General features: G+C 43.2%; 1 protein-coding gene across 6 annotated transcripts in view; it reads left to right on the forward strand.

Annotated features, from left to right (window-relative positions):
* The first annotated feature begins 1,012 nt into the window (after positions 1 to 1,012).
* Positions 1,013 to 14,734, forward strand: part of DOCK5 (dedicator of cytokinesis 5) — a 161,922-nt gene continuing 148,200 nt past the window's right edge. For 3 of the 6 annotated variants that reach the window (XR_003003579.1, XM_024747671.1, XM_024747672.1), the window contains exons 1-2: positions 1,013 to 1,251; positions 6,666 to 6,749. Coding sequence is in view for 5 of the 6 variants with exons in the window: in XM_024747671.1 (XP_024603439.1) it covers positions 1,224 to 1,251; positions 6,666 to 6,749 (112 nt within the window). In the remaining variant the exon portion in view is untranslated. Of the gene's footprint in view, positions 1,252 to 4,527; positions 4,576 to 6,665; positions 6,750 to 14,734 lie in introns of those variants that run through there. The other 3 variants (XM_024747670.1, XM_024747668.1, XM_024747669.1) reach the window with 3 other exon arrangements.

Genomic DNA, 14,734 nt, shown 5'->3' on the forward strand with positions numbered 1-14,734 from the left:
GTCTCATTTTTATTTAATGAGAATGCATACCGAGAAGAACCTGATAATAATACCTTATTTGATTAGGGGAAGGTGTTCTGGACTTGTTAGTAAGTTACTTTTTTTACTTCCTCATTAAAAGCCTGCCATAGTTGCCCTCTGATTTTTTTCTCTTTTACTTTTCCTTTACAAGAAAGAGATCAGTTGAAAAGCATAGAAGCTTAGTAGAAGTATAAGCACGGCAACATTAGAATGTGTACTTTCGGTGTTATACCCAGATTGAGAGTGCTATAGTGAGTCCAGGATTGAGGCATCCTTGGTATTCTGAATAACACCCTGACTCCTCAGTTGAATCACTGCAGAAATGCTCGGAAGGGGCAGCAAGAAAATGATTAAAATACTGAACTATTCCCTGATTCTCGTGCTGTTTCTAAGGGGCGCTTTGTACTTAGCTGCCTGCAGTTAAATGCATTTGCTGTCCTTAAGGACATCTGCCCTTCGATGTCCAACTTTACCCTGTTAAGACTGTTGAGGCTAGCTTGTTCCGTTACCTGTACAGACCTTCCTGATCCCCAGTTTTCATTGAATGACTTCCACTGTCCTGTTGGTGAGGGCAGTTGTGTCCATCTTTGAGGACGCGCCTGCCTCCATGCCCGAAGTGGGAAGCCAGACAGGGCAAGAAAGGGGGAAAGGGAAGGTGACTGCCATTTACCCTGTGTCTACCAGGGCTTGTCATCTTCCTAGAGGCTCTGCTACATTCTCCTCTTTGGAAGAATATACTGGTGCCTCCATTTCTTTTTTTTTTTTCATCTCTTACATAGACAAACTGTGGGGAAACTCCTGGTGTTTGTAGAACAAAGACTTTTTATTCTGCAATTTTGAGCTGCCTTGTTTTAGCTTTACGTGTTTCATGTAAATTTAATTTCATACTAATTTAAATGAGATGGCTTGGAGGTAATCCTCTGGTACCAGTGAGGAAATAAATAAACCATAGTTGAGTTTATATCTGTGAAATCTCTCTCCCATTAAAGATATATTTATCTGTTCTAGCCACAAATAGATATAATCCTTAAAATAGAGATTTCTAAAGAATAACCAATGAACCGGTCATTAAATCTCCTAACTGGTCATTAAATTCTCCTAAAGGTCTAGAAAACGAAGTTAAGAATCCTGTAAGAGCTGCTTCTGTGGAGTACTGTTGGTGACAAGTAGAAGCTGTTCTCATCTGACAGCCCCTGACTTGGATGACCAGTCTGGAGCCTAATTGGAATGGTCAGCATAAAACCACATTTTTTTAAAACTCCTGGGGTCATACTTCCTGTTGAATCTGATTGTCTCATCCTTGTAGTAGACTGGAGTTAAAGAGCAAAAGAAAAAAGTCCACTTGGCCTTCTAGGACATTACTGCATTGACCCCAAGGTGAAGATAAAGACACATGTGCCTTTTTAGTCTTAATAGTTCTAATGGCTGAAAGTAGGCAGATCAAGATGATAATGAGAAAGAGGAAGTTTGATCATCTTGATATTCTGAATGGCAGACAACTCAAGTCAGGACCTCGTTCTGTGTTTGCTGTATCTTTCTTTCATAGACGCTACCAAACGCCTAATAGAAAACATCATGTTTTAGTTAATTCTTCAGGGGGTTGTAATTTGAGGATTCATGAAAAAGCCTAATTTATCAGAAAGATTGACTACTAGCAGCCCATCGACCTTTCATTGTCAAAATCAATCCTTGTATTGGGGCCTATCAGAGACTATTCTTATTCTGTTGGTTTCTTGTTGCATAATGCTAAGACCTCACATTTCTTCTCTTTTTTCCTCTCTCATGAAAGTCTAGTTTAAAAGAAAAGGCCAGGCCAAATCAAAGATTTGGTAAAATGCAAACTACTTTACATTTGTAGACATACTGTCTTATCTAGTTGGCTCTGCAAAATTAAACTTTTGTGATATAAACAGTAAGCTGCTCGGGGCAGAATTCCAGCAGCTTGTCTTTCCCAACCTTGCACGTAGCAGCCAGCAAGGCGGTTCATACACAGCGACTGACTCCCTTCTCTTGTTTAATTTCCTCAGACAAAACAAGACATTGCGGTGGTGCCTGCTGATTCGAAACGACACAACTTGTTTCTCTTGCCTCTTATCATAACCTCGTGAATCAGAGGCTGTTGGAGCCATAGGGTCTCTTAGAGTCATCTGGTCCATGCCTTGTTTACAGATGGGAAACTGAGGCCCAGACGAACTCATCCAAGGTCATGCATGTGTAACTGATAGAACTGAGTCTGCTTTGTTTAACCCAAAGGGTTTCCTTTACTTCTCCTTTCTCTGTCTTCCTCTGTAACAGTTATTTACATTCTAGGGAGAAAACATGATCCACTGAGCATGTGAGTTGTATGCCTGTTTTTGAAATAGTACAAGACGAGCAGACAACATGATCACCAACCTGTATTGGGGTGGCCAGAAAGTTTGTTTGGTTTTAAGTAAAAATAAAAGACATTTTTCATTTTCACCAAGAACTTCATTGAACAATGTATTCACTAACAGAATGAAATTTCTTGCCAACCCAGTGTGATAAAGAGTGTTTGGGGAAGTTGGGGTCTCGTTTAATGAGAGAATTCTAAGGCAGACAACATACTGAGACGCTATCAGGTTCTTTTTTTGCTGCCAGGCTCTTCCAGGGCATCCCTTTGGCATCGTGGACCAGCCTGGTAAAATAGGATGAATGCGTCTTCACAGGACAGCGTCAGTAACAGCTCTGCTGCTGGTAAAGCTGGGCTCCTCTGGGCAAGGTGCTGACCCCTTCTGAGTCTCAGTTTCCTCATTAAATAATATGGTAATTGGCACCCACTCCATACAATTACTATATTCCATATGGAAGTGAAATCATAAACTACAACGGAAATGAAGTGGATTAAGGAGGGAGATGGGGAGGGCGTGGTTCTAAAGTGCATCGTTGGCGTAAATAGATGACATTGTAAGTGACTGGAAAGCTTGTTAGTACTTCTGCCCAAAGGCACGCAACAGGGAGTACAAATGCCCTCTAACTGGTGACTTGTCACTCCAGCGAAAGGCATTGTTGAAGAATGTGTTTCCCACGTGAAGCTCTTTGAAGGCTTGGGTTGGAAAGGCAGATTCTCACGTGTAATTAGCAAAAGAGAGGCCAGAGAGGTGATTTGATAATCCCTTTCATGAGTGGTGGGGAACCACACCTGCTGCTTCTGAGGGAAGCAGAATTACCTTGAAGTTTGTGGAAGAAGTGGTGAATAACTGAATCGATCGGTGGGTTTTATAAAGGCCACTCTTGTGCCTTGAGCACCTTCTTTGGGCCTCATCCAGTGCCTTGGAATGTGAAAGGCACAAAGTAATGTGTAACCAGGTCCCCATTCATGAAGGGTTTACCTTCTGATCGGTGGCAGATGATAACACAAGATTATCTGTGATTTAAAGCCCAAACCGTGTTAAAGGAAAAATTGCGGGACATCGGAGAAAAAAAAAGAGATCCTTGCAGGGTGGTAGGGAGTCAGTAATCGTTTGTCGAACTGCATCGTGAATGTGAGCTTTACGGTGTGAGGAGGAAACAGATAAGCTGTCGTTCCAGGCAGAGGTAAACCGTGAGCTGAGCACAGAATTTAGGGGAGGTTATGAGTCCTGACTGGAGCAGAGGGTGGAATCTGGCAGATGATGGAGGCAAAGGTGGAGAATTAAGGCCAGGATAATTTCGGGAGCACTTTGATTGTCAGGCTCTGGAATCTAGGGTTTAAGGAAACGTAATAGTCTGTGTGTGTGTGTGAGTGTGTGTGTGTGTTTACAGCAGTCCTTGGTAGGTGTTTGTAGCTTGGAGCTACAGTGCCAGGTGCCGCCTTTGAGAGTTCTGCTTACTTTCCTGGTGACTAAGGGCGAGGAAGAGGTGAAGCTCGGTGATTACACAACACACCGTGACACAGCAAGCTCTCTACTTCCTGATTCCATCTGCCGGCGGGGCCAGTGGGAGGAACCAGTTTGGGGGGAGGCGGTGAATGGGGGGCTCGAGGGATTCAGGGATGTGAGATCTACATTTTCTGTGGAGACCCAGCAGTATACCTAGTGGGCAAAACATTTGAATCAGGTAGCAGTTAGACGAAGGAAGTGAACCTCAGTGGATCAGTAGCTGTGGCCTCGTGGCCCACGAAGAAGTCTAGGAACCAGGAACTAACTCCTTCTGAATGCCTGATCTTACTCTGAGTTCATATTATAGTCCACAAGCTCAGTAGTAAGCCAGTTCCAGTATCATCTGTCCAGACTTCTGTGCCAAGACTACAGAAGAACACATATTTGGGTGATTCTCTTCAAAAAGAGAGGCCACTTGAAGAACATGGGGCTAGAGGTCTGCTCCTTCTGTTCTGGGATAGATTGACTGTGATGAGCCAGCAGTCAGGCTGCTGATCTCGGTGCATCGCAGGCTCAGGAAAGAGCAGTAGGTACCATGATTGGGTTGGATACCTTTCTTCCCTTCTTAATGACCCTTGTGGCATCTGGCAGATGGTTTGATGGATTGAGTGACCAGCCTCATGTGCTCCTCAGAGCCGCAGAGATGGGGAACGTCGTGGGTTCCTTGGATGGTCAGGTCAGTGGTTAGAACCGAATCTCTAAGGTGGTTCTTTTTCCCTGAAAGGATGCAGCTCACTCATCATGAGAGAGGGCAAGAAATAAATCTACCTTAAAAAAAAAAAAAAAGCTTCATCGAAGTCTAATTTATATACCATAAAATCCACCCACTGTAAGCATATAGTTCATTGGTTTTTAGTAAAGTGCTGTGTTATATGGCCATCACTACAATCCAATCCAGTTTTAGGGTGTTTCCATCGCTCTGTAAAGCTTCCTGGTGCCTGTTGTGCTCTGTCGCTACTCCCACCCCCAACCCACGAAACAATCAGCTGCCCTGTGTCGCTGATAGACTTACCTCTTCTGGACGTTACAAGGAAATGGAAGCCTAACGTATGCGTTGTGCATGGGACTTTCATTTCGCATGTCTTTGAAGCATCCGTGTTGTAGCGTGTGTTCGTATTTCATTCCCTTTTATCGCTGACTGATATTCCGTTGTGTGGACACACCATATTTTACTTCTCCACTCATGCTTCAGTGGATGAATTGTTTCCAGTTTCCAGCTGTTGTGGATGATGCTGCTATATTGGTTTCTTGTGGCTGTCCTAGCAAATTACCACAAACGGTTCTTTTTTATTCTCTCGTAGTTCTGAAGGCCAGAGGTCTAAAATCAAGGTGTTGACCGGCTGTGCTCCTTCTGGAGGCTCTGGGGGAGATTCCGTCCTTTGTCTTTTCTAGCTTCTCGTGGTTGTGCCAGTCCTTGACTTGAGGTCACATTACTTCCACCTCTGCCTCCGTCCTCATGTTGCCTGCTCTTCTGTGAGACTCTCAAAACTCCCTCTGTCTCTCTGTCATCTGGATACGTGTGATTGTGTTTGGACCACACCCTGAATTTCCAGATTAACCTCCTCTCCATATCCTTAACGAACTCACACTTTTTTGCCACCTGAGGAAACATTCACAGATGCCGAAATCGGATGTGGATATCTTTTGGGGGCCATTATTCTGCCTACCACAACAGCTATGGATATGCACATGAAGTTTCTGTGTCAGCACGTTTCCATTTCTCTTTGTAGATACCTGGGCGCGGAATGGCTGGGCTGCACGTACATTTATGTTTAACTTTTTAAGAAGCTGCCAAACCGTTTTCTGAAGAGGTTGCATCATTTTATGTTCCTACTAGCGATGCATGAGGGTTCCAGTTTCTCCACATTCCTGCCAAGTCTGCCTTTTAAAAATTAATAGCCATTCTGGTGGGTGAGAAGTTGTATCTCGTTGCAGTTTTAATTTGCATTTTTCCCTGATGACTAATGGTTGTTTGACATCTTTTCTGGTGCCTATTAGTCATCATATATGATTCTGGGTAACATGTCTCTTCAGAGCTCTTACCTATCTTAAAATGGGATTGCCTTCTTCTTTTGGAGTTACAAGAGTTAGTCTACTGTTTTGTATGATTGTGGTCCAGTCATTGCCAGTCCTAAGGACTGTGGTGATGGAGGTCACCTTGGGGGAACCCCATTTCCCCAGGGTACCTAGAGCTGGGACGAGGCAGCCACCCAGTGTTAGTCTATTACTGGGGGGGTAGGTGGGACTCACACGTGGTCCGTTGGCGGCCTGTTGCTGTGTCAGGGAAGCCGGGAGACGGCTCGCCCTATGCCCTAGAGATCATAAGCTCAGTGGTGTTGTAGGCTGATAACTCTTATCACCATTTTAATTAAGGAGTTGTTTCTGTAATAATATATTTACTATATCTCTTCCCGTACTAAACTATTAAAAATCCCTGGTACAGGAACCACATCTGTGTGTTTCAACACTCTATCTCCAGTCTCTAGCACGGTATGTGGTACATAGTAGGCAACCAACCAATATTTGTTGGATGGAAGTATGACTGTAACATACCAGTAATGGGAGTCCAGGAGGATGCCCTCTGCTTTTCAGTGGGGGATTCACCTGAAATGATTAAAGAGAGGATTCTTTGTTAGAGGAGTGGTTCACTAACCACTGAATGTGCTCTTTGGTGACTCGTATTATTATTATTTTTAATGTGTTTGGTGACTTGTATTTTAACTGCCACTGATGCCATCATGTTCCTCTTTTATTTCTCCTTTCCAGCAATCTATAACTACAATGCCTCTCAAGATGTGGAGCTGTCCTTGCAGGTTGGAGACACGGTTCACATCCTGGAGATGTATGAGGGTAAGTCTGGATGGCCTTCTGCCAGACACGGAGCAAGGCCCAAACAGTAGAAGTTACTTATTCATAAGGCACTTAGAGCAAATATCAATGTGCTTTACATCTGAAGTGATGCTAGTAAAAATCCAGGAAGTGCTTAGGGTATACAATTTTGGACTGTGGGTGTTTTCAAAACAGGCAGCTGAGTGCATGAGCGCAGACATGCCCAGAGGCCAGCATCAAAATATGTGACTCTGGGGAATTCCCTGGTGCTCCAGTGGTTAAGACTCTGCGCTTCCACTGCAGGGGGCATGGGTTCGATCCCTGGTTGGGGAACTAAAATCCTGCATGCTGTGCCGTGTAGCTAAAACAACCAAAACCAAAATCTGTGACTCTGCATTTTGTGAGGTTTCAGTGCTGTTATACGTATGCCATCCTATTTAATTCTTATGGCAATCCTCTAAGGGTGGCAGGGCAAGGGTTTTTTTCTAATTAAGAAAAAATATGTATTATTGACTTTCAAAAATATAGAACTCTTAAAAATTACACAAGTTAACCCATGCTCACTTTTTTGTTTTTGTTTTTGTTAATGGGGAATTCCCTGGTGCTCCAGTAGTTAAGACTCTGCGCTTCCACTGCAGGGGGCATGGGTTCGATCCCTGGTTGGGGGACTAAAATCCTGCATGCTGTGCCGTGTAGCTAAAACAACCAAAACCAAAATCTGTGACTCTGCATTTTGTGAGGTTTCAGTGCTGTTATACGTATGCCATCCTATTTAATTCTTATGGCAATCCTCTAAGGGTGGCAGGGCAAGGGTTTTTTTCTAATTAAGAAAAAATATGTATTATTGACTTTCAAAAATATAGAACTCTTAAAAATTACACAAGTTAACCCATGCTCACTTTTTTGTTTTTGTTTTTGTTTGCGGTACGCGGGCCTCTCACTGTTGTGGCCTCTCCCGTTGCGGAGCACAGGCTCCGGACGCGCAGGCTCAGCGGCCATGGCTCACGGGCCCAGCCGCTCCGCGGCATGTGGGATCTTCCCAGACTGGGGCATGAACCCGTGTCCCCTGCATCGGCAGGTGGACTCTCAACCACTGCGCCACCAGGGAAGCCCGGGGGCTACTTTTTGTTGCCGTGTGCGGGCTTCTCATTGCAGTGGCTTCCCTTGTTGCGGAGCACAGGCTCTAGGTGTGTGGGCTTCAGTAGTTGTGGCTCACGGGCTCAGTAGTTGTGGCTCGCGGGCTCTAGAGCGCAGGCTCAGTAGTTGTGGCGCATAGGCGTAGTTGCTCCGTGGCATGTGGGATCTTCCCGGACCAGGACTCGAACCCGTGTCCCCTGCATTGGCAGGCGGATTCTAAACCACTGCACCACCAGGAAAGCCCCTCTCTTCCATTTTTATTCTCACCATCTTAGGTCCAGCCAAACATTGATTCCATGGCATCACCAAGACACTAGGGATAATCTACTTTATCTTTTTTAAAATAAATTTTATTTATTTATTTATTTATTTTTGGCTCATTGGGTCTTCGTTGCTGTGCACAGGCTTTCTCTAGCTGCAGCGAGCAGGGGCTACTGTTGCGGTGTGTGGGCTTCTCACTGTGGTGGCTTCTTTTGTTGTGGAGCACGGCCTCTAGGTGCGTGGGCTTCAGTAGTCGTGGCTCGCGGGCTCTAGAGCTCAGGCTCAGTAGTTGTGGCGCACGGACTTAGTTGCTCCGTGGCATGTGGGATCTTCCTGGACCAGGGCTCGAACCCATGTCCCCTGCATTGGCAGGCGGATTCTTAACCACTGCACACTGGGGAAGTCCTACTTATCTTCTTGAACTCCTTTACATATTGAAACCATAGTCTCTTCAAGCCTTACTAGGTCATACAGCTTTGTCTGGGTCAAATTAATCTACTCTACCTAGTCTTTATGGACACACATTTTCCATTATACCGATAAAAGGCACATGTTCAGTTTCCATGGGCTTGAAAAGAATTGTATATTTTACGATTACTGGGTGCAAAATTCTATAGATGACAATTAGATTGTGATTTTGTCACTTTTTTTTTTTTTCAAATTTGCTATATGGTAACCTTTCTGCTTTTTCTGTTGCTGAGAGAACTGTGTTAAACCTTCCCCCATGATTGCAGTTTGCGTCAGTTTACCGTGATGTCAGTTTTTTGCTTTCTGTATTCTCAGAACTGTTTTTAGGTGCATACAATTTTAGAATTGTTATATTAGACAATTCCAACTTTTAATTCCTGTTTGTAAAACTTTTTATTGTTATCTTCATCTGCAGTAATGCTTTTTTCCTTAGTCTTTTTTGTCTGAAATTGCAGCCAATTCACTGGCAGTGCCAGGGCTTTCCTGACCCCACAAGGCCGTCAGAAACACTGCTTAGCCGCTCAGGAATCTTTTCTTAATTCAGCAGATGCCCCGAGAGGAAAGCAGCCCCCAGTGCTGGCCTCATCTTTCTGAGTTTGTTCTTTTTCAGATCTAGATGTGGTAATTCTTTACTTTACCATGTTAGCTCCTCTGTGTGTGTGTGTGTGTGTGTGTGTGTGTGTGTGTGTGTGTTGTATTGTCAGGCTTTTCTAATTGATCTGCAGAGTGTGGGAGGGAAGAGCACAGAGTTGATCTGAAACCAAGTAGATGATACCTTTTTTTCTTTTTTTTTTTGCGGTACACGGGCCTCTCACTGTTGTGGCCTCTCCCGTTGTGGAACACAGGCTCCGGACGCGCAGGCCCAGCGACCATGGCTCATGGGCCCAGCCGCTCCGTGGCAGGTGGGGTCTTCCCGGACCGGGGCACAAACCCGTGTCTCCTGCATCGGCAGGGGGACTCTCAACCACTGCGCCACCAGGGAAGCCTGATGATACCTTTTAAATACATTTTCAAAGTTTTTTTTCATTTTTATGTGACCCCAATGTTTCTTGAAATAGTTGATTGAAACACTTTGTCCTCAAATGATTCATATTAATGGTAATTTTAAGTGTGCGTATTATTTTTACTTTACTGAGCAATCTCCCAGTCGACCAGTGAGCATTCCTAAAAGTAGCACTCCTATGGACCAAGCTAATGTGGTCACCAAGCTTGGTTGAATATAAACATAAACACACAAACACGTCTGTTTCAAATACCTTCCGGAGCTTGAGTCCAAAAGCCACGGTGCACCTAATATATTACAACTTACACAGCGGTACACTTGCCAGAAGTGCTGGCCCAGTTCATACCAAACACTGTTACTTGATCACTGCTGCATCTAGACTATGATGGTCCAGGTGCTGTAGGTCCTGACAGCAAGAAGCCAATTTTCTTGTTAATTGTTACCATAAAATGCTTGGGGGCCAGCCAAGCATTGAAATAGAATTCTTTCATTTCAAAGAAGGACGTCAGGGACTTCCCCGGTGGTCCAGTGGTTAGGGTTCCGTGCTTCCAAGGCAGGGGGCACGGGTTTGATCCCAGGTCAGGAACTAAGATCCCACACGCTGCAAGGCGTGGCTGAAAGTAAATAAATGAATGAATGAACGAATAAATGAGTAATAAAATTTAAAAAAGGATGTCAGCGCCCGTTCCGTAAAAGTGGACATGTGTCAGGGTGTGAATGGGGAGATTTAGAGTATGAACTTATTCACTTCATTAACTGCCAAGTGGCAGGTCAGCTTTACAGAGATGATTATACTGGCTTAAGGTTTAAACTAGTGTTTATCTTATGGGATTAATTTTTTTAATGGTGCATGCATTGCCAGACACAGTGATAGGTACTTCTGTCTGCTAAGTACTTTGAGTTCGTGGCTGGGTTCTCAAGTTTCTTGATTATTCAAGGCAGTTCAGGACGCAGTGAGGGCAGGAGGGCTTTGCAGACATTAAACATGACGGAAATGCTGAGTAATAACTTGTGTTCAAGACCTCCTCCCCCATCTCCTCTTTCCTTTAGAAAAATAAACAAAGTGGAAACACCCACAGTACTGCCAGATGGAATTGAAGGGTGGTGCTGGCACCATTTCATGGCCCTGGCGTCCGATGCGGGGGTTGTGTCTTTCAGCTTCCTGTCAGTGCTGACTCCAGGGGTCCCACCCCACCAGACACCCTGGCTTTGAGATATTTGCGTACCAGACCTGGGTGGGCTCTTCTGGTGTGGACATGAGTTCACCTTTCTGGAACCCGGACTTGAAAAATTCTTTTCTGCCCACAACAGAATACCACTTAGGACTTTCCTTTTGCTGTTTTCTGCCCTGTGGTTGAATGAATGATTCCAAAAGTGGTAGCTTCTTGAAAGCCTGCCCCTCCTTCATCGGCAGGGCCTGTGCCTAGCATGGCTCCCAGTATACAGTAGGTGCTCAGCAAGCCTGTTGTATGAGTGAAGATAAATGGGAGACCAGGGCAAGCCTGTGGGAGCAAAGCAAGGTAGTGTGGAGGGTAAGGGGGTGGGGCCACCTCCACAGAACTCCCGATAGTACAGGGCAGGGCTGCTTTTCTCCTTCTATGAGACAACGGCATTGCCCTGCCCTGTGCAGACCACACAATGGACTTGGTTACCACGTGAGCTGCTTTTTCCAATAACAGCTTTATTGAGATAGATCTCAAATACCATCCAGTTGACCCATTTAAAGTATACAATTCAATAATTATTTACAAAGTACTCTGTTCACAAAGTAGGGCAACCATATCACTATCTACTTTCAGAACATTTTCATTATCCCCAGAAGAAATCCTCTACCCGTAAGTGGTTTTTATCCCCCAGCTCCAGGCAGCCACCAACCTAATTTCTGTCTCTGTAGGTCTGCCTATTCTAGACATTTCACATAAGTGGAATCATGTAATGTGTGGTCCTTTGTGACTGTCTTCTTCTACTTAAAATGATCTTTTGGGGGCTCATCCATGTTGTAGCATGTGCCAGTACCTCATATCTTTCTATTGCTAAAAAATATTCATTGTAGGCACAGTTCACATTGTATTCATCTATTCATCAGTTGATGACATTTGGATTGTTTACAATTTTTAGTTCTTATGAATAATGCTGGTGCCATGAACGACAAGTTTTTGTGTGGATATATGTTTCATTTCTCTTGGGTGTATCCTTACGAGTGGAATTGCTGGATCATATAGTAACTCTGTGTTTAACCTTTTGGGGAACTGCCAGACTGATTGCTTGAGATTTGGCTCCAAAACAGGAGACCACAGTCCACATGAGAGAGTAATCATTCCTCATCCCTTATCACCGTTCCTCTCTGTAACCTTGCTCCTGAACGTCATTCGTTACTAAAAATAAGGGAAGGGAGTAGAATTGACTGACAAGCTGTATATTGCTCCTTTTTAATAGACCACCAATAATTGTTTGTCTTCAGAAACGTTTTCAGGGAACAGAAATCCTCAAGGAGTAAAACAAGTGTCCTTGCCTTTCTTCTGCTTTGGCACCTGCCTGCCTGTAGTCACTGCCATGTCTTTGCTTCTTTAACCAGAAAAGAGTTGGCAGTGAGACAGCTGTTCTCCGTCTGACTGTTCTTTCCCACCCCAGATCCATGGGCATGACTGAAAAAGCACTGATACCTGGGGGAGATTCCAGCTGTGGTCATTTATTCATTCAACAGGACTCGCTGAGCAAGTATTATGCTCTTCTGTGCCAACTACATTTATTGACCACAAGAGATGTTCTAGGCATTGAGGTCACCTGAGTGACAAAATGGCAAGGTTTCCCCTCTCACAGGGTTTTCATTCAAGAGATAGACAAAACAAGTGAAAAAATATGTGAACAAAAACGTTCAGATACTTCTAAGCGCTATGGGGAGAAAAGGATGGTGTTATATAGACCAGAGGCAGATGAAGGTGATGGAGAGTGAAAGGAGAAGGACCACTTTAGTTTGCATGGCTTTGTCTCTATCTTTTTTTTTTTTTTTTTTTTTTTTTTTTTTTTTTTTTTTTTGGATTTTTTTTTTGTGGGTTTTTTTTTTTTTTTTTTTTTTTTTTTTTTTTTTTTGTCTCTATCTTATCTAGGGTAACTGTACGTGGGCAAGACATTTGAACTCTCTTTGTGTCATGGTCATTTCGTCTAAAATCGGATCACTCTTTGAATTGAAAGTGATTAAATGAAAGTGACTTGAAAAGTAAGGTTTCAGCATCCCTGCTGCCATGAAGCTCTCCTCTCCTGTAATTATCCAAATTCCGGTCACAGGTGATTTCAGGCTCAGGGTTCGTTGTTCCACCAATGGGTACTGGTTTCCTACCTTTGATTCATATCCATTATTTAACTCATTTTCAGCTCCGTAAACCACTCACAAGCTTAAGAGAGAGGGTGACTGGTGTTAACAGTGATTTCTGGGGGTAAACATAACACAATTGGCTCCTGTTGGAAATAACAAAATGAGATAATGTCTCAAAGGCGTTCCAGGCTCTGAAGAGGCAGGTACGGCATAAAGTTTTATATTATTTCAGTGTAATTTGTTAAAGACCCAGAGGAGAGCACAGATGATTGTATTGGAACCAGAGGAAACAGGGGATCCTGAAAAGTTGAAATAAAAAGGAGCATTTGTCTGTATGCAGGAGGTCCCCAACATATATATTTCTTCTGTGTGGAATGAGGCCAGTTTTGAAATGCACCTTAATCAAGAAATCCACTACCTTATGATATGAAAAGATATAGACATGGATTGTGACTTGGGCTATACACGTTTTGAGTCTCATCTTTTATAAAGCAAGCTTTTTTGAGTAAGCCCAGAGGGCAGTATTATGATGGGTAGGTAAAGTTACATGGCACTAAGTTTTAGCTCCATAGCTGACAAAACCTTCTAACAGAGGCGTAAAAAAGAAGAGAGTGTATTTGAGGAGTTTTTTCCAAGAAGAGGTTTAATAGGCATCTTTCTGAGATGTCGTATTAAGAACCCTCCATTGGAAAAGGGAACCCTCCTACACTGTTAGTGGGAATGTAAATTGGGGCAGCCACTATGGAAAACAGTATGGAGGTTCCTCAAAAAAACTAAAAATAGAATTACCATATGATCCAGCAATTCCACTCCTGGGCATATATCCAGACAAAACTATAATTCAGAGAGATACACGCACCCTTATGCTCATAGCAGCACTATTTACAGTAGCCAAGGCACGGAAGCAACCTAAATGTCCATTGACAGAGGAATGGATAAAGAAGACGTGGTACATATATACTATGGACTACTACTCAGCCATAAAAAAGAATGAAATAATGCCACTTGCAGCAATATGGATGGACCTGGATGTTGTCGTACGAAGTGAAGTGAATCAGAAAGTCAAAGACAAATACCATAGGATATCACTTGTATGTGGAATCTAAAATACGACACAAATGAACATATCTACAAAACAAAAAGAGACTCACAAATATAGAGAACAGACTTGTGGTTGCCAAGGGGGAGGGGAGTGGGGGGAGGAAGGATTGGGAGTTTGGGGTTAGCAGATGCAGACTATTATATATAGAATGGATAAACAACAAGGTCCTACTGTAGAGCACAGGGGACTATATTCAATATCCTGTGATAAACCATAATGGAAAAGAATATGAAAAAATTTATATGTGTATAACTTTACAGCAGAAATGAACACAACATTGTAAATCAACTATACTTCAATAAAATTAAAACAGAAAAAGAACCCTCCATTGAATCATATGCTACAGTAAGGTCCTATCACCTTTTCAAACCTTTTCAAACCCTCCATTGGATCATATGATACAGTAAGGTCCTATCACACCTTTTCAAAACTGATTCTCTGATTTGAGGAGTTGTCATCTCCTACTATCCTGGGCAACAGTGAGTTGGCCTGGCAGTCTTGTCATCCCTTTATTGTACCTCTTTTCTACTCACTTCCTTCTCTCTTTGGTCAGCCATGCCCAATGACCATAAGACTAGTGAGAGATAAAATCAAAATTGATTAAAAAAAATCAGTTCTTAACAGCATGTGTAAAAATTTACTGGGTTTAAGCTGAAATAAGGCATTGGATGTATTTGTAACTTTCATTTACTTTTTTTTTTTTTTTTTTTTTTTTTTTTGTT

This window comes from Neophocaena asiaeorientalis, unplaced genomic scaffold (genome assembly GCF_003031525.2).
Source record: "Neophocaena asiaeorientalis asiaeorientalis breed wild unplaced genomic scaffold, Neophocaena_asiaeorientalis_V1.1 scaffold429, whole genome shotgun sequence".
Classification (NCBI taxonomy): domain Eukaryota; kingdom Metazoa; phylum Chordata; class Mammalia; order Artiodactyla; family Phocoenidae; genus Neophocaena; species Neophocaena asiaeorientalis.